The 25,387-nt window shown below is 45.5% G+C and overlaps 3 protein-coding genes across 14 annotated transcripts in view; 1 reads left to right on the top strand and 2 right to left on the bottom strand.

Moving 5' to 3' along the window:
- Positions 1 to 6,748, bottom strand: part of LOC100120699 (nucleoporin GLE1) — a 51,091-nt gene extending 44,343 nt beyond the window's left edge. The window contains exons 1-2 of one of the 3 annotated variants that reach the window (XM_031923431.2): positions 4,186 to 5,612; positions 554 to 4,107 (exon numbers count right to left, since the gene is read on the bottom strand). In XM_031923431.2, the coding sequence (XP_031779291.1) occupies positions 2,939 to 4,042 (1,104 nt within the window). In that variant the 5' untranslated portion in view covers positions 4,043 to 4,107; positions 4,186 to 5,612 and the 3' untranslated portion in view covers positions 554 to 2,938. Of the gene's footprint in view, positions 1 to 553; positions 4,108 to 4,185; positions 5,613 to 5,689 lie in introns of those variants that run through there. The other 2 variants (XM_001604257.6, XM_031923432.1) reach the window with 2 other exon arrangements.
- Positions 1 to 18,035, top strand: part of LOC100120672 (protein TANC2) — a 58,615-nt gene extending 40,580 nt beyond the window's left edge. For 4 of the 6 annotated variants that reach the window (XM_032597676.1, XM_031923427.2, XM_031923428.1 and 1 more), the window contains 14 exons: positions 8,520 to 8,902; positions 9,193 to 9,286; positions 9,368 to 9,511; positions 9,808 to 9,948; positions 10,831 to 11,214; positions 11,482 to 11,754; positions 12,761 to 13,119; positions 13,209 to 13,487; positions 13,577 to 14,233; positions 14,319 to 14,881; positions 14,965 to 15,419; positions 15,493 to 15,794; positions 15,876 to 16,301; positions 16,392 to 18,035. In XM_032597676.1, the coding sequence (XP_032453567.1) occupies positions 8,520 to 8,902; positions 9,193 to 9,286; positions 9,368 to 9,511; positions 9,808 to 9,948; positions 10,831 to 11,214; positions 11,482 to 11,754; positions 12,761 to 13,119; positions 13,209 to 13,487; positions 13,577 to 14,233; positions 14,319 to 14,881; positions 14,965 to 15,419; positions 15,493 to 15,794; positions 15,876 to 16,301; positions 16,392 to 16,703 (4,772 nt within the window). In that variant the 3' untranslated portion in view covers positions 16,704 to 18,035. The remainder of the gene's footprint in view (positions 1 to 8,519; positions 8,903 to 9,192; positions 9,287 to 9,367; positions 9,512 to 9,807; positions 9,949 to 10,830; positions 11,215 to 11,481; positions 11,755 to 12,760; positions 13,120 to 13,208; positions 13,488 to 13,576; positions 14,234 to 14,318; positions 14,882 to 14,964; positions 15,420 to 15,492; positions 15,795 to 15,875; positions 16,302 to 16,391) is intronic. The other 2 variants (XM_031923429.2, XM_032597677.1) reach the window with 1 other exon arrangement.
- An 88-nt stretch (positions 18,036 to 18,123) lies between these two features.
- Positions 18,124 to 23,447, bottom strand: LOC100120647 (tubulin polymerization-promoting protein homolog). Of its 5 annotated transcripts, none has more exons than XM_001604213.6 (4): positions 22,985 to 23,447; positions 20,073 to 20,431; positions 19,785 to 19,917; positions 18,124 to 19,226 (listed from the first exon to the last, which is right to left on the bottom strand). In XM_001604213.6, the coding sequence occupies exons 2-4, from the start codon at positions 20,399 to 20,401 to the stop codon at positions 19,047 to 19,049; spliced, it is 642 nt and encodes a 213-aa protein (XP_001604263.2). In that variant the 5' UTR covers positions 20,402 to 20,431; positions 22,985 to 23,447; the 3' UTR covers positions 18,124 to 19,046. The 5 variants fall into 5 exon arrangements, with proteins under 5 accessions (XP_001604263.2, XP_032453570.1, XP_032453569.1 ...); XM_032597679.1 differs by lacking the exon at positions 22,985 to 23,447 and adding an exon at positions 22,459 to 22,877; XM_032597678.1 differs by lacking the exon at positions 22,985 to 23,447 and adding an exon at positions 22,097 to 22,274.
- Positions 23,448 to 25,387: the final 1,940 nt, after the last annotated feature.

Genomic DNA, 25,387 nt, shown 5'->3' with positions numbered 1-25,387 from the left:
TCAGGCGCGCGCAACAAAAGGATCGAGCCGTACGTCTGTTATACATATAAACGCGGACTGAAAAAGGAATAATAGCGTCCGATGGTTTATCGCTCATTACCGGCGTAACGGTAAAGCCTCTCGGCGCAGCAACTAACTCTCAGCTGTCAAAATCCAACAAAAGAACAAGAAGCGAACGTTAAACTCCGCGCCGTAGAAAAGTTAAAACTCGAATTGAATTTATCAAAGTTACAGCCCGTACGACAGAAGCCAGCGTAACGCAACGATAATGACGCGCAGCTCTCCCCTCGCGGCCGACGCCTCCGGGAGAGAATCGCGCGCCGCGCTCTCTCGAGTTTTTCGATTTGGGTCGTCGCCGATCTCGTGGAAAGCGGAGCGCGAGATCGAACGGAAACCCACCTGGGAGATGGAGGACTGACAGGTGCGCCGTCGCTGAACGCTTCACGACTTTTTGTTTCCCCGATGGGTATATAGACGGAGAGCTTTCTTTGCTCGGCGGCCTTTTCGCCTTATCGACGCGCGAGATGGACGGCAATGAAAGTAATGCAGGTGGTTTTTTTTACTCTGTGTTGAAATTCTTTATTCTTATTTATAAAATATAAAATCGGATATCGTGTGCGTGATGGACATCGGTAGTGATCGCATGACAAAACTTGTTGAGAATCGTGGACATTTTTTTTTTGGCACAAACAAAAAACCAAACGCTATACACGCTATTTTCTTCTTCTGTACATGAGTTTCGTGTGCGGGACACGACCGTGCGCAAATGGTAAAAAAATGGAACGTAAAACGAAAAATCGTAAGGAGGAGGTACTCGCTCGCTCGACCTGCAGCGTCGAGCGTATAATTTATTAAAATAATAACACACCGCATTAAAAGTCGCGAAAAATAAATCGCCGTTATTTTGCATGCGTCGCGCCGGTGAAATAACATCGAATAAACATCTGAGCGCTCCATATACTTAAAAATCATACGGTGTACGAATTAAGAACAATATAAAATACAATATTCGCGTTGCAAGAGAGAAAGAGAGAGAGAGAGAGAGAGAGAGAGAGAAAAAAGGAAGGAAAGACGAAGCGAGACGTGCAAAATTGCAGCAGAGGTTTGTCTCGGTGCGTTGACCTAATGCTCTTACGGTATCATCGCGAGCAATACAAGCTGCCTACTGCTGCTGCGGCTGCGGCGGCTGCACCTGACGTATGAACCCGGCGTCGCGTAGAGCTACGGATAAGGTCAGAGTCAGGCGAGACCGGAATTGCCTCTTCCTTTCCGGCCTAATAGCTTTTCTCGCGTGTCGCGTATGGGTGCATACAGCTAGTGCTTTGCCCCATGGTCTCATTGTTTGTTTTTCCTTTCTTTCTCGCGAGAATCGACACTTGCACAGAAAACTAAAATTTTGTAGTATCCGTATTATAATATAACGTAATAATGTATACAGACTCGCAAGCTGCTGGAACATTTTTTTTATTTACAACGTAGCTGTAGTTCTTACTCGCTATAGATCTCAATATTTAATTTCGCACATCACCCAACAATCTATATGCAAACTCTTACGTTTACTAATAAAGATTAGGACGTTTTAATTTTCGAAGAAAACATTTTAATCAATGTTGCATACAAATTTATTATTCAATAATATATACTCCATGTGAGCACTTTTGAAAATATAGTTTATAGTTCGTCGAAACAAAAAATAATTAATACGCATGTCGTAACATTCGGGTACAAAAATATAAAATGTTTTTTTTTTAACAATTTTTTTTTTTCAAATAAACGTTTATTCATCCAGTGTGTGCAATCCGATCAAACTTAAGCATTAACAGACAGCTAATACTGCGAAATTTCAGCCGTGATTTTAAAGCTATTAAAAAGTAAGCATGCAATTCTTCAACCTAAGGATTCGCAACGGCACTTTGGATCATTTGTCATATCTCCACATTGTAACGCACTTGTATTATATTCGAATCGCTCATCATCGAGCGTTTGTCTTCCACTTGTCATCTCTCGAAACGAATTGGCGCGGCTAATCGTCGAAAAGACGCTGGTCATTCATTTGGGTTTTCGCTTCGTCTTGACCTCGCTTTCTAAGTCTTTTCGAGCCGGCGAGCTGCTCGCTCCTCACGAAGAAAATGAACTCGGACGTTTTATCGGCAATATTTCAGGATAGCTCTCGGCGCGCGCAGTGTAATTTTCGGTGAGCGATGCCGATGATCTACGAGCTCGTGATCTCAGAGAGAGGAAGCGAAGCGGAGATTGGCCGGCGTTTTATTAGAAAGTAGTCGGAGGGTGGGCGATTTTAAAGAAACAACGGTGAAAATCGAGTTTGCGGTTCACAAAGCTATTGCATACTCATAACAATAATATCGTGAACGGAAATTTACAGAATCTCGGTTGCTTTTCTATCTTCTGCTTTCTTTTGCACAAGTCTGTCACTTTTTAAGTATTAACAAGGTTTTGTACAGTAAAACAAATTTTTTCTTCATGACAGCTTGTTTTGGATAAACTTAGCTAGCGTACGATCCATAAAAACTATGAAAACGCTTGGTTCAACTGAATTAAGGTTATTTACTCGTCAAACATATACATAAAATCTATTATATTATGTACATGTCATTTTTGGTAAAACTATTTTAATGAAATAGATTTTCTGTTTGGAATTTAAAGCTATGTTCAATTTATAACCTGATCGAATATAACCTACAAAGATCGCACACATCTTTACATCTTTCTTTTGATAAACCCAATGGCTGGTCTTATCGCTAAAAATTAATTTCACTGAACTGAGAAGCATTCAAAATCAAGTGAAAATTCAATATACAAGTACATATTACATATTAAATGTAACTGCTATTTTACAACCTACATTCTCTGTAGAAACATAAACGCACCTTGTCACTCATACTCACTTAGAAACACTTGCTGTCACTACGCACTAGTCTCAACAGTTTTCCAATGGATCGTACTGGCAATTAGATGCTTCTTCGATGATGATCTGTTGTATGCGCTGTCTAACTTTGAGTTTCTGCAAGGATGTGAAGTTTTTCACATGGGGCATGAGACTCATGAAGAAATGGTAGTCATCCGAAATGCCACCATCGCCAGTAATAGGCGACACGTTCGAGTCATTGTCCACCATTCCGTTTCTTCGCTGCATCTCAGATCTTTCTCTCTGCTGCATTGCCGTCATATCGGCATGCTCGTGCATCGCCACGATATTCGCCCTCTGCTGTCTGACGGTTATCCCCGCGTTCCTCTGAATGGCCGAGAGTCTGCCGTTGACCTCGGCTCTCTGCTGCAGCACCGTGTGCCTTGCATTCAGTTGTTGTGCCAGGTCGCCGTTGATATCTCGCGACTGTTGCATCGCAGAGATTCGACCGGATTGCTGCATTCCGCCGATGTCCCCGTTCATGTCCGTCATGTCCGGAGCTTGCTGTTGCAGATCTCCGTGCTGCTGCATGTCGGACAACCTCTCGCTGAGGGAACTCGCAGTGGTAGTGACGATCGTGGGTATGCCGACCATCTCGGCTATCGTCGAAATGTTTGCTGTGATGACGTTCTGCTGTTGACCCTGCATTCCTGACATGTTCGACAACTCGGAGAGTTCGGCCTGCTGCTGTTGCAGAGCAGACATCTCTTCCTGGTCCTGCATCGATTGTGCGGGAGACAGCTCTCCCTGCTCCTGCATTTGTTCCTCTTGCTCCTCGTCGTCCTGCTGCTGCTGGTCTTCTTCCTCCTCCTCTTCCTCCTCCTGAGTACCGTCCATCTCTTCCTGGTTCATTTGTTGCATCTGCTGCTCGTACTTGACCATCTCATTGTACTCCTCGGACAGCTCGTAGTCGTCCATGGTGTCAGAGCCGCACTCCTGCTTGCCGCGAATCTCATGGCCGTTCCACTGATTGTTCACGTCCTCCTCGTCGTCGCTGAGGATTTCCAAGTGATCCTCGCCGTTTTTGCGACGCAGAGAGACGAACATCTGGCTCTTCATGAAGCGCATTTTCTTGTAGTACGGCCAGATCGAGGGCGGAGCCGTAGCGTCTGTCATGGACTTTTTGAGCTCGCGCCTGTAGTGGTCCTTCAAGCTCTTCCATCTTTTGCGAATGTTTTCCTCTGCAAACAAGCAATCAAGTTAATAACGAGCAAAGACTTCGATACATATATAAATAATAACGTGCGACTATAGCGTACTTGTTCATTTCTTCCAGCTGTGAGAACGAGAGAACTACTTGCGCGCGATGACTCGAGCTAAGTGCTTTTAGCAGTTGCGATTTGGAACTCGCATGAATCGAGCCAGCAGGAAGTCGTAATTGAACATAGCCGTAGCGTAATTTGCGTTTCGGTGATAAGCGGGAAAGCTGTTAAGTTGGTTAGCACTAGTGCGCGCGAATAAAATTCAAAATGCGCTCGCTAAGTACTATAGTATTGGCCTGTACGCTGACACATCTATATACGTGCCCGTGCAAGTCATGAATATTCTCAGTTGCGTCGAGGCACTTTCTGCGTATGCCATTAGCTCATAGCCACTGCGTAACAGCGCTGTCGCTTAGGCAAGCAGCGATTTTGTTAATAGAAAAAAGCTCCTCCCCGTCGCGAACGAAACGCGCTAGGCCTACTTTGAGCGGGAGAAAAATTACACAATCGGCGGAAAGATAAAAAAAATATGAATGAGTTGCTGATAAAAAATTACGAACCCTATGCACATCTTACGTTTGTAACGCTAAGTAAAACACGTGCTTCCACGCGCAAGTCGATAAATTCAAGATACGAAAAATACGCGAGGCTCTATGGAAAAAAGTTATCAAGAGTATGTATGTTTAAGGCCTCGGCGTGATAGTGCAAAGGGAGCATTTTTGTGATAACGTTTGTCATGTCTAACAACTTGAAGATTACTCAAGAATTTTCAGCTCCAAAAACTTATTTTTAGCGCGGCGATAAGCCATAGTGCAACAAGCGATATTATTATTATTATTTATTTTATTGATCTATTTCTGGTCAGAAGCAAAATTACGTAAGTGACAATAGCTATGTAAAGGTATTTTCGCAACAGGCATCAGCAAATCGTGACGCAATCTTTACCTGAATCGCACGTTTTATTCAAATAAAAAAAAATTAAATAATTCGTAATGATCATTTAAATTTATCTCGTTAAAATGTTTAAACTTTCTGATGTCAGTAACACAGTTCAAAGATAGGAATCTGTTGCATGCATTACTGATCAGCAGCGTGGCAGTAAGTAAACACATCGCAATGTATAGGTATAGGTAGGTATATATAGCATTGTCCTCGTGCTCATAAACAGCCGATGCACATTATGTCCGGCAACGCATAAGCGGCATAGCAAAACCAAAACAGAGGCTCTTATAAGATACAGTGCTACACTTTTCTATATGGCGTGCGACGCAGAGATAGCAGTCTGCGTCAACTACAACACACACACACACACATATATATATATATATATATATATATATATATGTGTGTGTGTGTGTGTGTGTACATTAGTCGCTCCAAATTTGACAAGCGTACGCCGCCCTAACCTCAAAATTTCGCAGCCGAAACGACAGCTACGTAGCGTTCGGCGCGCATTTGCGGAAAGAGATAACGAAAACAAAAAAATAAAGCGGAGCTACGCAGAGCAAAGTAAAGTAAAGTGAAAAAGTTGAAAGTAAAATCAAAAGCTATATATACTTACGCGTGGTGTCGAGGGCCTTGGCGATTTCTTCCCAGAGCGGGGCCGTGAGCACGCCAGAGTGGTGATGCTCGTGCGTCCTCATCCAGAGGGCCTTCCTCGCGCGAATCTCGTCGATGAGCATCTCGTTCTCGAGCAATACGTTGGCGACCCTCGGCCTCTTGCTGCCATCCTCGTTGAGGTTGCTGCGCTTCTTGCTGGAGCGCTTCTTGGCTTTATGCTTGCCCCGCTTGGCCGGCGCCATTTCCTCGTTCTCGATCGCCTCCTCGGCGTTCTCCCGCTCCTGCTGCAACTGCTCCTGCAGTCTCTGGGCTAAGGTTGCTGCCGCGACGCTCTCCGGCGTGCCGTTGGCGAGCAGCTCGCTTATGCACATTTCAGTCGCAGACTGAGACTGATGCTGCTGCTGCTGTTGAAGTGCGGCGGCGGCGCTTAGCTCGGGAGAATACCGGGCCGGGCGACGACGCGCGCGCGCCACCGAGAGCGAGCCGTCGAGCGACGCCATAGCTGCTGCGGCAGCTCCTCCCGCACTCCGTCGCTTCGCTTCCTCGACTTTTTCACCCACGACAGCCTCGGCCGCTCTACTTCGTTAATTCTCCGTTTTTTCTGCACGTATGCACATGTACACCGACGCGATTAAACGATGCGACGAGCAGTGCTGCGACAACGCTCGGACGCCTGCCACCGCAGCGACGACACACAACAACACTGGCGCACGCTCTGCACTTACGGCCCGCCGCCGGGCTGTCGAAGCGTGGTCTCAGGCCTGGTCTACGCACCGGCGAGCGCTTCGTGAAACTGCCGACTGAGCGCGCCCTGCGCTCGATAGAGCGGCGCGCGAATTCTCTCTCTCTCTCTCTTTCTCTCAGCCTACTCTCGCTCTGTTTTTATCTCACGTACGTACCTATACTTTCACGCTCTGCGGTATCGTAAAGCGAGCCCGGTTGGCTATTTCAGTCCTATGCTGCTGGTCGAGATCGAGCCGGGGGAGCCGCGTCGGTGCGTGTTTTCTTTGCGTGCCGAGTTTGCAAACTGCAGCGGCGGAGCTCATTGCGGGAGAGCGATGGAGTATGCATATATAGAACGTTGGCGGCGCTCGCATCGCTCGAGACGCCTGCCGCCGAGCGATCGAAAGACACGCCTGACGCGCCCGAGCGATGGGGGAGGTTCCACTGCAGCCAGTGGGCTGCAGTTGTAGGGCTTTGTTTACAATGACAGCTTTTGCGCACTCGATGAGCAAGCCTGTGGTTTCACGCTTTCCTGGCTTTTGCGGAAAAAATTTGCCGGGGATCCTGGGGATACCTACGATTATTAATGTTTATGACGAAATCGCTCGGCTTGGAGGTTAGAGTGAAGCGAGTAGCGTGTGCCACTGAAAGCTTCTGCTACCGAGCGATTTCATTTAATCTGCGCGTTCGTCAAATAATTAGAGCCTCGCATTAAAATTGATGAGAGAAAGTCTCATAGAATATCGAGCGCTGAGAAAAATCATGTTGATTTTGAACGTTTTCCATGTTTGCAAATAATTATTTTTATCATAGAAAGTTTGTACAAGCTATTTTGGCCACAAAAATTGCATGCGCCTGTATTTTTCTTGTAAAAGCTTTGAGCATAGAAATTTCGTGAACTTTTTGTAAGTTGCAAGATAATCGTATTCACACAATATTGAGTTCTATACACTAAGTATAATAAGTCAGGTATACAACCAACGCTATAACCAGCATATGTGCTTCCCCGAAATTAATTAGCTCGATTTCAACTAGTATGTAGGAGATAGTATATAGGGCTTTATCATTTTTCTCATGATGTGCTAGAAATATAAATAAATAATTATTAATAATTACTACTGCAGTGAATTGATAAAGCTATACCTATAAATTAAAAAGTTATAAAAATTCTTGCACCTACGTGTTCTTTAATCTTCAAATTATATGCTCAATTTTTTGCAATCGTTTATCAACATTTTTTACCTTTTAGCTGCTACTATCCTAGTGGAAAAAATGTAATAAATTGTAATAAATTGTAATAAAACGTAAAAAAATGTAAGATACTGTACCTTTTTTGTTGGATTTCGGACCTTTTTCTCATACGTTTTTGTACACTTTCTTACATTTTCAGATTTGTTAACTTTTTTTTATATTTTATTACATTTTATTATATTTTATTATATATGTTATTTTACCGCCTTATATAGTCAATATATTTTTTTAATTATTAATTTTATAATAAAATGTAACAATGCATAAGAAATTGTAAGAAAAAGTAAAAGAATGTAAGCAGAAGTAAGAAAATAAAAAAGTCGCCATTTTCTTATATAATATTACGCTTGCAGACAATTTTTTACATTTTGTTATACTTTTTTACGTATTGTTACATTTGTCATTTCAAAGAAGATACCCCCATAAAATCCTGGATCAATGGATTTGTAATAAATTGTAATAAAACGTACAAAATGTAATAAAATGTAGCAAACTGTAATAAAACGTAAAAAAGGTCCCAAATCCAACAAAAACGTACAAAATGGTACGATTTGTTACATTTTCTTATATTTTATCCAATGAGCAGTTAATTTCAATAGTAAGCGATTTTTTCTTCAAGATATCCAACAAAGAAGCCAGAGGACTATCATTTTTTAACCGATAGTGGACCTCCTTTGCTAGCATTTTAAAGCGCTTCCAAAGTCTTCGCAGTTTTACCCGTATACATTAAAAAGAATCGGCTCGAAATCATTACCGATTTCATTTTTAAGCGTCTATAATATTTTATAAGTTAAATATAATTCAACTAATTGCAAACCAAAAAATTAACAAACAGATCTTTCAATCCATGATTACAGATCTGGCGCAAATCCGAGCGCTGGTGGAATCAACAGGCGCTTTGAACGGCGGTTCGATATGCCCATCCTGCGAGATGCCCTTCGACAAGGGCAAGAAGCGCCGGCTGATCGACTCTTGCGGCCACGAGCGCTGCTACTCCTGTCTGTTCCGCAGCGAAGCCTGTCCGCTCTGTGCGCATGAGGCGCGCCGCAGCCGACTCCACGATAACGACGACGACGAGCCCGACGATGACGCTACCGATTTCCAGCACCTCAACTACTTCAACGCCAACCACTGCATCGACTGGCTCGAGAACTCGTCGACCGTCAACTCGCTCTGCGGCAGTCCCAGGCCCAGGCTCAAATTCGCCGGCAGAACCCACACGCCCACCCAAAGATCGCAGGTTTGTTTTCGAGATTATCTTAGAGTGGGCTGTATAGTATTCTCGTGAGAGCGATTCGATTCTGAATTTATTAGCTGCGGATTATTAGACTTGTTCAAATTAAGGTGTTCACCTGAAGATTTTTTTTAAAATTGAGTTTTTTCTAAATAGTTCAATTAATTGAATAAAGGGCATCAACTTCTTATATCAATTGCATTATATGGTTAATCTTTCTTCGAGATGTATAAATTTGAATATGTCGCGGTTCAGAAACTACAAAACTTTCACATTTCAACTCGATTTGTTTAAAGGAACTGAACGACGAAGGAAAATGCCCGAAGGGAAAGCCACCCATACTTCCAGAATCCGCTGCGTCTCGTCACAAAGCTCAAGGAATGGCACAAAGTAAGTTCATAAATAATCCCAAATCGACGGCAATAAGCGCTCAAATATCTATAATATACAACAAATTAATGCACTTTTCAGGTTGTCCAACTCCGCCAGCGCAACGAAAAAAGTTCTTCCTGAATGCAAAAGCGTTGAGGAGTCCCTTCGGATCCAGTCGTCTGTCGAAGCGAGAGGCTCCAGCTTCCGAACAAAACCTGACGGAAAATCCGTCCGCTCTTTCCGGTGAGTTACTGACTCAATGTTCGTCGTACGATCATTTCATAAAAAGTATATAATATACCGATCGTGCAGGGCAACCAATGATTTGTTAAAAAACTGAAAAATAAAACGATAGCCGTTTAACACGTCGTTCGCATTGAAATTAGTCCGAATGAATGAAAAGAGCGAGGAATAAAATCATTGGTCGCCCTGTCGGTCGATAAATCCTCGTCGTAACGATTGCGGATCAAAAAAGCCGAAGCCCATTGAGAACGTGTATAATGTAAAAAAAAATATCCTGTTTGCGGGAACATGCGCAGCCTGGATGACAGCTTCCTGGGAAGGAAAGTCGCAGTGGCCGGGTCTCGTGCTCGGCAAGATCCGATCGCTTTGGAGCAGTAGCCAGGGATCGACGAGCGACGGCCTGAATCAGCTTATCGACGCGTCGGACAAACTCCCAGGCAGGAACACGTTTTACCGAGAACTGTTTGCAAGAGTAGTAGTGGTAGTTGTTGTTGTCGCGCCAGAAAGACATGCTTAGCACTGAAGTTTTATTTTTCCTTTGCTTTTTTCCATGACTTTTTTTCTTTTCTTTCGCGATTATCATCGAGCGAATGGCACGCACGTAGGCGCGTTCGTTAAAGTTTATGCGAGTTTCGTAATTTGAGTATGTCCACCACGTTGTGTACACCTATACACGCACATAAGAATAAATTATCCGCGTGTCTAGTTTTTCAATGCGATTATTAACGCTTTCAGTGCTGAGCGGCTTGGTTCATCAGCGTTTGCCTGGATTTATTCGTAGAGATTGGATCTCTCAAATGAGTATTGAACTTTTTTGAGAAAGCTTCAGTTTGCCGATCCCGCCTTTCCAGTAACGCACTTTCAACGGATATTTCAGTCAATGAATCGCAATCCTCCTTGTACTTATTATATGTGTTTTGCTGTGTGTTTCATGTTTGTTTTCTCGATGTTTGGAACAAGTTTTCGAATTTTTTTTAACAATTCTTTATTTTTTTTTTAGTTTATAGCACGTTTAATGTTGTTGAAGAGTGTCACTTTTTCTTCGTTTGTTTGTCGTTTGTAGTTCAGTCGACTTATTTATACCTAGTGGGGTTTTAGTAAACTGAAAAAAGCCTCAACTGAAAAAGTCTCATATTTGAGTTTATATCATCAGAAATTTAACGAAATGTATTACAATTATAAGTAAGAAGGGAAATGATATCTGACATTAATAACTTATTCACTCTAAATAAATAAACGCCATTTCGATCAAATTTCTCAAACGAAGTTTATAAAAAAATCTAGCACTTGAAATAACAATGCCTTAATCTTCCTTACAGACGACGAGAGCGTGTCCCCGAAACCTTTGACTGAGAGTGCGCTACCCCCGAAAAGTAGCGGCCGCAGATCCGGCAACTCCGACCTGTACATGCGTCTGGGTCTTCTCCTGGGTCACCCTCGGCCTTCGTCCTCGGCGAGTGGCGGCGATCTGGCATCCTCCGTCAGTTTAGCTCAGCGGCCTCCACCTTCGAGACCAGCCTCGGCTCAACATCTGCAGACTCACCACCATCACGATGTCTCGGCCGTCTCTATTGCCAGCCTTGCGAGTCTGGAGGCCAGGACTCATGCTTCCACCAACACCAGCCCCGTGTCCACCCTCACCGGGACCTCCAGCGAAGCCGAGGTCGCCGCGGTTGCGCTGCGCAGTCCTCTGAAATCTAAAGGTAATGAAGCAATTTTTAATCGAGCAGCTGGGAACTATTCTTTATCTGTGAAGTTTGGAGGATAAGATTGTGACGCGGTTTACTTATTCTCCGCATCTCGATGCATCTTATCTGCATTGATAAGATAAGCTTTTTTAAAAGTTTTTAAAAATGATCACTGACTACGTTAGTAGTATCATAGCATTTATCTGAAAAACAATGTTATGCAGTGTATTTTACAGTTAATCAGAATAACCCTTGAAAATAATGCATCTCAAATCCCAACAGGCAAGGGCAAGGGCAAGAAATCACGGGACTGCGACAGCGCGGGTAGCTTGGCATCGATCTCGACGTCCGCCTCGACGTCCATGTCCATGTCCATGTCGGTCTCGGTTTCCGGCTTGTCAAACGGAAGCGCCAGCCCCATGACTTCCAGGAGACATTCCGTCACGACCTCTCAGCCCGGTCAGATCGACGAGAACGCCTTCAAAAATCGGCGCACCTGCGCAAGACGCTCCGCCAGAACTTCCAACTTTAAAGGTTCGGCTGCCGATTCGAGGAGTAAGTTTATTTCAATGATTGTGATTTATTTTGACAAGATGCCATAAGCTCTGATCATAACGTTGTACGAAGTGAGGGGTTAACTACCGAAGCCTCGTTTCCAAATAAAACTGCAGCATCAGTTTATGCACTTCACTCGCAAGAAAGTTGCGGCGACGTTCGCCTTAGTCACTAAAAAATGGCAAAACAGTTTAAGGATCGCGAGCAAAAAGCACAAAACGAATCCCCCTCCCCATATAATACCAATCTTTTTTCTCTCCTTCTCTCCGCGGCGGTCCGCGGCGCAAAAACTCGTTCTTAATTGTTTTCCCGAGGCTTAATTTACGGTAGTCGCGTAATTATAATTTAAGAGCTTCGCCGATAAATTATCCTCTTAAGTTTCACTCGGCTCGACGCGCGAGCATTGTGAAAGTGGACCTCCGAATATCGCGACGACGCGTAGGATCATTTTTCATCCCGACTACACGTCACGCGTGCATGTTGTACAAGTCGTGCACCGCTAGCGCCAAATCACATTGTTTATGCAACGCTCGAGCCTTTATGCGCGCACGACTTTTATACGACGCGCTCGAGCGGCTTTTGCAAATTTGACTTTTATTACGTTCGATATCAGCTTTTATTAACGGGAGCGACCGCTATGTACTCGAGGTTATTAATGACCGTGCGCAGGCGAGACGAACGTCTATTATTATTTTGATCTTTTTTCGAACGAGCAAACGACTTTCTTTGCGTTGAATATATATTCTTAAGCGACTGTTAGGAGGAATGAAAATAAAATTTCCGACACGTCCTGGCTTGTAATTATGCAATCGCCGGCTACTGGTATCGATTATCGACTTAGGCAATCGATGGGGCAGAACAACAATGCCGCAGTTTTCTGCCCACGATCTGCATTCATAGTTACACTTTATGGGTGTATACTTTTATTCTTCGATTTCTCGCCATATACACTTTGCATCGAAATACAGACAGCATAATCATAACATCGCCATTTGAACTTTTCCAGTACGATTCCTGCAGCAACACGCCCAGCTGATGCTGAAACCGCTGTTCTTCGAGGTACCGCTCCTCGAGAGCGATCCCCTGTTCACCGGTCGTCACTGGCTGCTTCAGGAGCTGAAGAGTCTGGTGGACGGTTCGAGTCCGGGTGCGTTGATCTCGGGCTCACCTGGCGCCGGCAAAACCGCCCTCATCCTCCAGCTCGTCGACCACAGCTGCTTCGGTCGGAAGAGGGACCAACGAGCCCCGTCCAGAATCGGCGGTAACGGAAAAATCGAGACGCGAGAGATCGACGAGGACCACGAACTCGAGATCAACGCCTCCGCCGGTACTGCTCGTATGAGCATTCAGCAGACCAACGAGAAGGTTTGTCGATCTTTTCTTCCTCTATTACAACGATTAAATCTCCGTTATGCTGCATAGCATACCAATAAAACCGATTTTTCGTTCTCCAGATTCGCGAATTGGCCTCGCACGTGGTGGCCTATCACTTTTGCCAAGCGGACAACAACAGCACGTGCCTTGTTCCTGATCTTATTCATTCCCTGGCCGCCCAGCTCTGCCAAGCGCCCCAACTTGCCTCGTACCGCGAGTACCTCCTCTCCGAGCCCCACCTCCAGGGATCTCTGTCGCAGAAGGAGTGCACCGTCGACCCGGATCTTGCCCTTCTCCGAGGGATCATCGAGCCCCTCTTCAGTCTTCGAAAAGCCGGACGATTGCCCGAAACGAATATGGTGAGGATCGTTTTTAATTTATTTTCTCTGATGATTACCGAATAACCGACACGACAGATCACTTATTAACTACATTCGACGAATCGCAGGTCATACTGATCGACTCGGTGTGCGAAGCCGAGTACCACAGGCCGGACCGAGGCGACACAATAGCCTCCTTCCTGACTCGTCACGCGCCAAACTTCCCCAGCTGGCTGAAGCTCGTCATCACGGTTCGCAGCCAGTTGGCCGACTGCACGAAGCAGCTGCCCTACACGAGGATATGCCTCGACAAGAGCATCAACCACAACGACGCGACCGGCGTCAACGTCAGCAGAGACCTGGCCGACTACATCAACTATAGGCTGGCTCAGAGCTCGGCGATACAGGCCAACGTGACGGCGGTCGTCAACGGCAAGGCCGAGTCCTCCTGTTCCGCCACCCAGACCAGGTTCGCCTCGCACCTGCTGTCTCTGGCCAACGGCAGCTTCCTCTTCGCCAAGCTCACCCTCGACCTGCTCGAAAGCGGCCACCTCGTCGCCAAGTCCGCCAGCTACAAGGTTCTGCCAGTCTCACTGGCGCAGATCTACTTGCTGCACTTCAACCTGCGCTTCCCAACCGCGGCCTCGTTCGACAAGGTGCAGCCTCTGCTGGGCGTGTGTCTCGCTGCGCTCTACCCGCTGACTCTGCCGGAAATTTTCTACTCCGTCAACTCGCTGAACAACAACTTTGTCGTCTCCTGGGAAGACTTTCTGCAGAGGTTCAAGGTATTTATCCCTTAATGAAATTCACTTTATTATATCACACTTTAAATTGCAACCGCGATGATAACGCGCCTTTCGACTCTTACAGATGCTCTCCGGCTTCCTCGTGAAGCGCCTCGACAACACCTACATGTTCTTCCACCCATCGTTCAGGGAATGGCTGATGCGTCGCGACGAGGGCGAATCGACCAAGTTCCTCTGCGACCTACGACTCGGTCACGCGGCGATAGCCTTCCGCCTCTCCCGTCTCGAGGCTCCTCTGGACGGCGAACGCGCTCTCGAGCTCGGGCACCACATCCTCAAGGCCCACGTCTACAGGGGAGCCACGCCCTGCTGGCCTTCGCGCGACCTGCAGGCCGCCTGGTTGGCCTCCTCGTCCGAGTGCGTCTCCTCGGCGCTCTGCACTCTGCGCAACGTCTACAGTCCCAACGTCAAGGTCTCGCGACTGCTGCTACTCTCCGGAGCCTCGCCGAACTTCATCACCGAATACTTGGGCAACGCGCCGGCTCTCTGCATGTACGCCCACGAGGGATCCGTCGAGATGGTCTCGCTCCTGCTGGAGTTCGGAGCCGACGTCGAGCTCAGCAACAGCCAGGGCTGCACAGCTCTCACCCTGGCGGCCGCTCGGGGCCACTGCGACGTCGTTCGAAGGTATGTTATGATGATTGAAGTTAGCTTTTATGAAATAATGATAGCGTGTCAAAAAAATTATCCCTGATCGGTCGTTTGCGCAGACTGGCTGCTGCTGGAGCGTCGCTAGGTCACGCGGACATGGCCGGACAGTGCTCCCTCGTACACGCCGCGCGTCACGGACACCTGTCGGTCGTCGGCTACCTGCTGGCCTGCGACTGGGTCGTGCCCAGCAGCGACGAAGGTGCAGCCGAGAACACGACACCTGACATCGGCAGAGAAGAGGCGGCTCAGCAGGCCGTCGTCGCCGCAGCGGCTCAGGGACACGAGTCCATCGTCGAGTATCTGCTGGATATGTTGGAGGTGGTCGTCGACAAACCGGACACCCTGATCGGCGAGACCGCGCTGACGATCGCCGCGGCCAACGGCTCGACCTCCACCGTCTCGGCACTGCTCGCCCGAGGTGCCGATCCGGCGACCCTCAACGCCAAGGGCTTCTCGGCCCTGATGCTCGCCGGCAGGGAGGGTCACTGGGGCACCGCTGAAAGACTGCTCGAAGGTACGTGTTTTACACTTTAAATTCACTTTTGTATTATAGTGATTGTATTACAACGCGACGACTCGAATCGCAGGCTCGCTCTCGAGGAACAAGGAGGAGGACGTCGAGGTGACGACGCACCTGCTGAAACAAAGAGACCCAGTGGGTCGATCGGCTCTGTCGCTGGCAGCTTCGGAGGGCCACACGAATCTGATAGATCTTCTGCTGGACAAGGGCGCCGTGCTCGAGGACACCGACAAGGAGGGCCTCACCGCTCTCGCCTGGGCTTGCGTCCGCGGCAGGCTGAACGCGGCCCAGTCTCTCATCGAACGAGGCGCCGACGTCAACGCGTGCGACAAGACTGGAAGGACGCCTCTCGATTTGGCCGCATTTCAGGTAAGCCAGCGACTCTGGATTACCGATCTCGCGTGAAAATCAAACCGGTTCTGATCAACGTCTCGTTTACTGCTCTCCCAGGGTAATCCAAAACTCGTCCAACTGCTGCTGGAGCGGGGCGCGGCGATCGAGCACGTCGATCTCCACGGCATGCGACCGCTCGACCGGGCGATCGGCTGCCGCAACATTCCGGTGGTGCAGTGTTTCCTACGCAGAGGAGCGAAGCTCGGACCGGCCACCTGGGCCATGGCTGCTGGCAAGCCAGATATCCTCCTCATACTGCTGAACAAGCTGCTGGAGGACGGCAACGTGCTCTACAGGAAGGCTCGACTGAAGGAGGCTTCGCACCGCTACTCGTACGCGCTCAGGAAGTTCCCGACCTCGCCCGAGCAGAGCCAGGGTCCCGAGCACGAGGACCAGAACCACGTGCTCGCCCACATCCAGTCCTTCGCCCAGCTCAAGATGAACTTTCTGCTGAACCTCAGCCGCTGCAAGCGCAAGATGGAGGTAAGCTCTACTACTATTGTACACGCGGTAACTCTTGGCCCTGTCTATACGAAACAGCTTGTATACTTAACAACGACGTTCGACCTCCAGGAATGCGAAGAAGCGATAGAACTGGCGGACGAGGCTCTGAAAATCCGGCCGCTCTCCTACGAGGCTTTCTACGCCCGAGCCAAGGCAAAGCTGGACGCCGATCGACTGGACGAGGCCCTCGACGACATCCAGGAGGGTCTGCGCGTGGCTCCGCCGCAGAATCGTCAGGATCGAAGGGTCCTCGCGTCGCTGCGCGACGAGATCATCTCGAGGATCGAGGGCACTGGGATCGGCAGCAGCAAATCCGGCTTCGGGAGCTGCAGCTCCAAGACGAGGATACGCGCCTCTGTCGACACGCTCACCGAACTCTAGTTCCGATGTCATCTTACACTCACGCACATACTCGATATTATCGACTAATCACTGAAAAGCATCAAAGACGGGCCTAAGTTTAGGATATTTTGAGACTGCTATAATTTAGACGTTAACTCTATGCTACTTATTCACCTCTCGGAGAAATCAAAATTTACCAAATGAAAAAATTTCGAGACGAGACAGATTTATTGTGCGAAAACAAAGATGTGCCTTGATGCTTTTCAGCAGAGAAGAAGTTTCTCACACGTTTATTGCTATTATTATTATTTTCTGCTAGTACTGTATTATTATTATTATTATTATTATTACTTTATTATTTATGCAAACGCCACTTTCGAAAGACCCAGTTCGTAGAACCTTTTCGAATAACGAGCGATATGAATTTTGAAATATTCCTTTTGTCCGCGTTCAAACGAAACGGAAAGAGAGACGAATGTAACGAGATTGTTTTTATTTAGCGAAACGACGCGAAAAGCGCGCGTGACATTTTTAGCTTCGATTGAGAATCGAACTCAGAGTTTAATATATCTATTTGCGTGCATATCTCGCGTATTCTTGTATAATATATTATTATATTGCGTTAAACGAGCATAGGATACGGCTTCTATCGCGTTGTTGTAATATGTATTCAATTTTATTTAACGTACTCTCCTCATTTCGGCGCAGTATTTTCCATTTAACAAGCACTCGCTCTATCATATCCTCATTCTGTATACTGTCTTTTGGCGCTTCGCACACCACTGCACGCGTATACTGCGACGATGACGAACGTTAGAAGAGCGTTTGTTTACGGGAAAAACAATGAGATTCGAAAAATATTTAGCACTATTTGGATCCGGATTGGAGCACTAATACCTCCGATTCGTCCAAGCTTTAATTAGGCTTACATCAGAGTTCTTTCATTTATAAATACTTAAATTATGTGTAATCGTGCGAAGTTTATTATGTTGTCACGAAGAAATGAAGTATACGAAATTTTTTGTACATTTTTATTTAAATTATCATTAGGCATTTAGAAATTGTATTTTTAACACTGTATGGGTGAAATTCGAATTTTCAGAAATTGTATAATGCGTCGACAAAATCACGTCGATTCACACGTATTTGATTTTATCTGGAAGAGTCGTTACAAATTTATCTGCGAAGCGTGAACGACGAGTTTGCGTTTACGTTATACTACATAAATCTTCACTGACCGACTGTCCGACTGCAGTTTATAATAAATTACGTGCCTACTTGAATGTGCAACGTCTTGCCGAATATAATTAAATGTTACGTTCTACCGACCTCACTCGTCGGTGAATCGAATAAACGACTTTCGAATTTTAATTGGCTGCAGCCTTTGTTTGTCTATGCTACTGTCTTATTGTTCCCATCCTTGTGGCAGTAGGTGTCCCGTCGAATGATTATAAATAAGTACACTTATGTTAGACTTTTATTTTTCTCTTTTGGTTTATACAACATTTCAGGTAAAGTGCAGATCTGACTCTGCAATATATACGTTCATTTTTAATTTAAAAAGTACGGTATACGTTGTAAAAGTACATAAAAGTACGCAATGGAGTTGAAGCTAGGTGATTGAAAAGTGAAATTCGACCGAGACTCAGAAGACGAAATCGAAGAGCTCTTTCTTAACTATAATTATTATCTTTAATCTCAGAGAAATGTGTTATTATAAATATTGAGTACCATAAAATTATATCGATTCGTAGAAAATTGAAAAATGTCTGTTGCACCAGCTAATAACCAAAAAATCCATGAAAAATAAATTGCGACTATATACCTAGCACTAAGATTTAGAGCTGTAAACGTAAACCAACATTGTAAACGAACAATCACTCGGATAAACTATATGAACATTTCAACAAAAACTAACAATCATAGAAAAAAACTCGTTTGCATTCCATCTTCTTCTCGATTGGAAAGATGTTCGTTATTCAGCTCGAGCGAAATACATCGCATCATATAACACATATTGCTATTACGTATGATTTGTCGCTACACAGTTTTATGCAAAGGCGTAATTCGTTTTCAAAATCATTTCCTCCGCTATTAATTCGTCAAATAAACGTCAAATACGAATCGTTGCAGTAAATAAATATACATATTTTTTTTAATTCACCAAATAGCATAATTTATATTTCTTTAACGCGCGCGTGTATACACGCGAACGTTCTTTTAATATGCTCGCTCTCTTTTCCCCAGTTTCCACGACTCGTGCAAAGATGCGACGGAGGGAAACGTGGACAGCGATTGATTTTTTGTTTCATAAAAATTCTCTGGTTTTTGAGCATCCGTAGAAGAGGACGAGGTGATCGCGCCGTCGGTTCGCGAAAGCTCTTACTGGCCCTTGTAGCTGTCCTTGTTCTGATAGCCCTGGACGTAGCCAGATTGGTCGGGCAGATCCTTTCTGCCGGCTATGCCTTTGCCCTTGCCCGTCTCGTCGAAACGCTGCTTGTGCGAGCCCGTGTACTTGGATACGTCTGTTAACCTGTCGACGGTCGATGCTGCCTTTCCTCCCTGATGCAAAATACAAAGTGGAATGTTACATAATGTGAGAATGAATATCTGTATGGAAGATATTATATTATAAAGGTAAAACAAAAATGATTCATGAGCAGTAAAATGAATAGGCGAAATCGAATCTGTTAGCGAATGTAATTGGAAATTTTATGATATACACGCCTACTCTTTTATTATTCAATCTGTAGTGAAATGACGCTTCGACCAAAAAAGGAATTACATCATGGATTAGTTAATCCATTTCCTCGTCTTTTGATGAGCTGAATCAGGTGTATTTACAAGGTATCGAGCTATGTGTACATATATTTATCGTCATACGAGCAACGTAGACAGAAAAATAAACAGCTCATCAAGGCTATACTCATTCGAAATATATTAATGTTGTACATGTAAACGATGCACTTAAAAAAATGTATAATTATACGAAGAATATTTGAAAATATTTTTAGAATAGTTTAGAATGTTTTCAAATGTCCCGTGCTAAAAGCTTTTTCCAGAAAAAGAACGCGAATTCAAAGAATACGTTGGAAACTATTTATATAACAGAATATTTACCACAGGAGCTCCAGATACCCCAGGTGGACCACAATTGGCCATTTTACTTTTGATTTCAGCAAGCTCGACTTTCTTGCTTTTAGCTAACTCGCCGAGGAAGGCTTTGTACTGTTCCAGACTGAGCTTCATCGATCTGTTGTGAAAGAATGAATATTGTATAGAATACGATGCATTTGAATCGCTGAACGATATACCAAACAATCTTTTCAATACGAGCATGTATCGAGTCTGATTCTCAGTACTCTATAATTCAAGTTAATTGATCTAAAATTGAATTCCAGTACTCACTTCTGCTTTTTGAAGTAAATTCCGGTATCGGTCGTTGTGATCTTTTTGCCATCGATGACCTTGGCCTGCTTCATCCACTTGTCACTCTGGCTTAGGGTGATGTGTTTGCCGTCGCTTTTGGTGTCGCCAAACTTGGAGAAAGCTTTGAAGCTGGCTATGAAGGAACCGGTACCGGCACCGCCACCTGTGCCTCCGGTAGAGGGGCTCACACTTCCAGGACGTTGTTCGCCATCGCTGACCTTCAGGTTCGCCACGTCGTTCGCCAGGTTCTTCGCAGTCTCCTCCTTGGTCACTGCTGATTCCTGCTTTTTCTCGTTGTTCTGCTCCATGTTTTGTGCTGTTAACGATTAAAGCTCTCGCTGGAAAATGATAACGAGTCTATTATTGCCGACGATTAGATTGCAAAGAGGAGTTATGTCCGGTGGCTATTTTTAGGATCGTAGGTGTTTTAAATTCGTCGGTCAGAGATAAGGTGTTTGCTGTGAGTGCTCGTTAAAGGCGAATGAGTTTTAGCACGTCAGGTGTGAAAGTGGCAACTCTCTCTGGCATAATAGATGACTTATTAACATCGAAGCTTTTTAGTATATGCGTTGCTCAATATGTGCTCAACGGCGATGGCTGACGGCTAACATTTATTTAAACACTTATCTATAAAAATACGGTGTGTATTTATTATTATCTAATCTCACGATACGAGAAGTCTCAACGATTATCGTATTGCATCTCAGACAACCGTTCACCTCTTATTACCGGAGAAAAATAGGCTGACAATAAAAAAGCACCTGCACTTGCAATTAATATCGCATGAATATTTATCCGGGGGCAGGTATCACGATTTGAATACGCGCACCAGACAGCGCCGAGTCGAGGGGAAAAGAAACGTTAATTGACCTAACGGTTATATTTAATCCGGAAAGAAAAAACGCGAAACTTAATTAACGCCTTATTCTTTCAGCTAGACGCACGCGCGCGTACGCATAAATATTCCAATTGCCGGGGTAGAATATACGCGTTAACAAAATGCCGTAAGGATCTCCATTTAAGTTTATAAACCGTTGCTGCGGCGCTTCTCCGCGTGTGTGCACAAAGCCTCGCTCGTGCATACTTATAATCCTTACAGCGCTTTATTGTCATGCAGCTGATGAAAAGTTTAAAAGGCGCGACACAGTTCTCACGCGTAATCTCGCTGTAGTCAGCATGATGTGTATAGCACGAGCGCAGCGAACGGGAGAAAAGGTGGAAAGGTTATACACTTCCCTCCCTTGAACTTCGACTGGAAACCGGAAGGAAAAGGAGGCTGCGGGTTATATCATGCGGTATAATAAATCGCCGTTGACCGACGACCCATATCGCGCGCTCGTGGACAGGAGGGAAAGTCGGATTTGTCGCTCGCCTAAAAATAGAGATTACCGATGCCCCTTATCGTGCGGTGATGCTAGCTCGCGGCGACGACGTTCGCGCGAAAAAAAACGCGCTCGTGCGAAATGACGACTTCGCCGAGTCGGGTATAGTAATGAGGTGTTTTGTAGTTAGACCGGTCTTGTACGCGATGCGATGTAATGAAATTTTTTAATTAAAATCTAATCAAACGCTATGCATGTGCCTCAACGCCACTCACGTCTCGAGCACAGACCGAAATAATCTACGCCAATCACAGCGACTATAACAGTATTAATAAAAAACACACTGTATAATTTATCCTATCCGCACAAATCCCACACTCTGTCGAAGATCTAGAAATAGCCGTCGTTATAGACGAGTCTCTCGCAAGCTCAGTCCACTCTGGTTATGTTATTGGGAAAAAAACAGAGCACACACACTACACAGTAAACAGCGAGTCCCGAACGAAAGAGACGATTCGCGTCAGCACATGCGCGAGCGCGGGCGAATAAACCAGGACGCCCACCACTCGAGAGAGAAAGAGAGAGAGCTGAGAGAGAGAGAGAGAGAGAGAGAGAGAGCTGAGAGAGAGAGAGAGGGAGAGAGAGCGAGAGAGAAAGAGAGCTGGAAAAGCTGCGCCGCACTGTGTGCCGTGGTTGAGCGAAGTCGCTGCGCGCTCTCCGGAAACTGCGTGGATAGGAATCTCGGGCAGAGCGCGCAGGTCCTCTATCGATCTCCTCTTCCGCCGCTCTCTCGGAGCTTTCGGACAAAGCTCGCACCCCTCGCACGTGCGCGCGCGCGCGCGTGCCCGCGTCTCCGCGAGAAATGGCCTCATTCAATTTTCACTCTATCGCGCCGCGTCCACCGTCTCTTAGCTTTTAGGTTTGATACTTGGTGCTTCCCTTACACGCGTGTATGATGCATGTGCGGGCACATCAGGGACAAAAGTGCGACGAGCCTCGCGAGCTGAATGCAGATGAGCTTTCGAATGGCTCCGCGTGTTTACCTTTTTTCCTTCCGAGAGGGGCCCGCGCTTTTGTCTCGTCGCACACACACACACACACACTGCGCGATATCGCCGAAAGGAACTAGAGGGCATAAATCCGAGCTGTTTTCTCATGCTAATGAGCGGTGATATAATATTTCCGGAAGAACGCTCGCAGCAGGGATGTGTATAGAACGCCCCGATAACGCGTTTTTAGGTCAAGAGGATACTTTCTGCTTCTACTGCGCGGTTTTCTCGAAATCAACGTTTTTCATTGCACATACAGATCCAGAGTCGTAGAGAAACTCAGAGACGTACGGATCGCAAGCTTTTAGAAATGATGTCATGCGTATTATAGACAGCGGAACCGCAAGCCTCGCGTATACGCTATTTTAACCGGATCACGTAAAGGCGCTTATTACCACCGAGCGAACAATAGCTACTCGCTATACTCTACATCATACAAACGAGAAGACGATAAGAAGAAAGAGCTATGAGCGGAGGTATAACTCGACTGTTATTGGAAAGTAAATAAAGCACTTATCACCTGTTGCCCTGCAGCAAAAGTCGCTCCACACTTCTGTGGAAAAGTTGTCTAACAACAAGTACACCCACACACACAGGTCACTGCACAAATTCGATCCCACGAAAAAGGCCTTCCTCAACCAAACTCGATTCGCTCGCGTAAATGTGGTCTGAGCAGCTGCAAAGTGAGATGGCCTGTGTATGTGCGCGTGTGCAACCACCTGGGCGGTGGACTTCGGATAGACTGACTGACGCTTCCGACAGAGCAGCTGCGAGACCGAGTTCCTCCCCCACCTTTCATATACGTATACGAGAGTCTTTCCTGCGTCCTGATAATGTCTGCGCGATGCGTTTTGATTTTCGATCGATGAGGGGCCCTCATCTGTTGCACTCGCTTTCTATATGCATCACCGAGCTTCAGTCGCGCTTTATTTACCGGTGGCACGAAATGATGCGTGTCGCTCATCGCGATAGATGATGTACTTATGCTGTCTGCGCCTGTACACGATGATAAGTGGACGGTTCAAGTGCCGGCGCTGAGATGCGCAATTTTACGCGTCGATCAGCATGCGGCTTCTTCGATGTTTTTTTTTTAATTTTTGCTGCTCTATCGAACTGCGGTAGCAGCGTTGATTCTCGTTCTCGAGTTACGTGCAGCCGGAAACAATGAGGCATTAATAAAACCCAACGCCTCGTTACGCGAAATTTAGTTTCGCTTCACGGACCAGTCGATTATGCGACGGTGCTTTATTTTTCGAATCGAGGCTTGTACGTGATTTGGAGTACATCACAGCTTAACTTTACACGTTGATCGTGCAGCTGGCATGTATAGGTAGTAGCCCTGACTCAAAGTCAGCCGCTTCATTGCGCGAAGAATTAGACTAAGTATACAATGCATCATGACGACTGATGTCGCGCTTGTTAACCGATGTGGCCATGAAAGCCGAGCTTTACCCGCGAGCCTTGAGAATCTGGTCAATAATCGTTGGGTGCCGCGCTTTTACGTTGTATAGAGCTTTAATTTATAGCCCTATACTTCTAATTGATATGACGTTCGTGACATAACACTGTATAAAAGCTAGAAACGAGCGATGAAGTAATTGTTCACAAACTTTCTTTTCGTTTCTTCGTGGAAATAAATCGATAAATGTTATCCCCTCTGTTGGAGTGGGTAAAAACAATTGCAATTGTATAGCTTGAACTTAAAGCCAATAACGCTTTGATTATGTAGGCGACAAAAACGTGAAACAAAATATTATGGTCTTATATTAGAGAGTCCTCAGGTAAGAAAAGCAGAACGGGGTGAGTCGATTATTGCACCCGCGCCTATTTCTCGCGGGGGCGACTGGTCGATCGATTATTCGGCAGTTGGTTAGTACGCCGAACGAGGTTCGCTTGTGCTTGAAACTATGCACAAAGCGCTCCCTCTTCGCGTCAACTTCGCACTTGCTTACGACTACTTGGCACTTGAACTATATATGGTATTTTATCACACTACTATCCGATTTTCTACCTAACTTCAAATTATACTCTTACATTTTTTCAGGCGTATACTTTTCATGCGTTTTAGAGATAAACCATTAATTTTTGTAAATTTTAACAGCCACGCAAATATAAGGTGCAGCGTTACAACAGTATTCTTCGTCAGGCCAAAAATACCTACAGATGTTTTCGTTCGAAATTTCTACTAGTCATCGGCTACTTTATTTTATTACGCTTTTGCGTGTCAACCGATAATAAAAGTACTTTTCTCTTGGAATGATACTCATTTTCACGCAAAAGATCATATCCACGAGTTGATTATATTTGAGCCATATTCACACAACGCATTCAAATTTGCCTGTCGCTTTTTTTTCTTATCTCTATATGCCGAAGGCCTCGATTTTACAGTACTTGCTTTTCCATCACACATTCTCCTCCTTTGTTGTGCAAAAGGCGCGTGCAAAGGGTCGTGTTATGTTGAGCCACCCTAAACACATCAGCTTGTTGTCCGGTAAATCGGTCAAGGACGTACGATACCCCCGCCGCTCGTTGAGCGTGCAAGCTCATCGACTTTGTGACAAGCGAGGGTTGGTAAATTAGCGCTGACGGTCGTCCAATACAAACATTGTGTGAAATATGCACACAGGCGACGGCATCGATTATTGCTATATTAATGTCAAGTGCTCTTTTCATTTTGTAAGAGGAATCAGTTGGCGTTTGCGCTTATATGATTTTCTTATTTCGCGTACGTGAATCCAAAGTATTTAGAGATTGTAATTTTTGCACGGATAACAAAGGATGTTCAGAAAACTATACTTTTTTATAATGAAGTATTGGATCCCGCAGATCAAAGCTTCGGTTTTCATTTATTGGAAAATAAGCTCTATACGTATTTTTATACGAATTCACTACTGCCTATATTTGAACGATAAATTGAAAACAT

The sequence above is a fragment of the Nasonia vitripennis genome, chromosome 2 (assembly GCF_009193385.2).
Source record: "Nasonia vitripennis strain AsymCx chromosome 2, Nvit_psr_1.1, whole genome shotgun sequence".
NCBI classification, from domain to species: Eukaryota; Metazoa; Arthropoda; class Insecta; order Hymenoptera; family Pteromalidae; genus Nasonia; species Nasonia vitripennis.
Note: the sequence above shows the minus strand (reverse complement) of the source record. Positions and strands in the feature narration are given on the sequence as shown.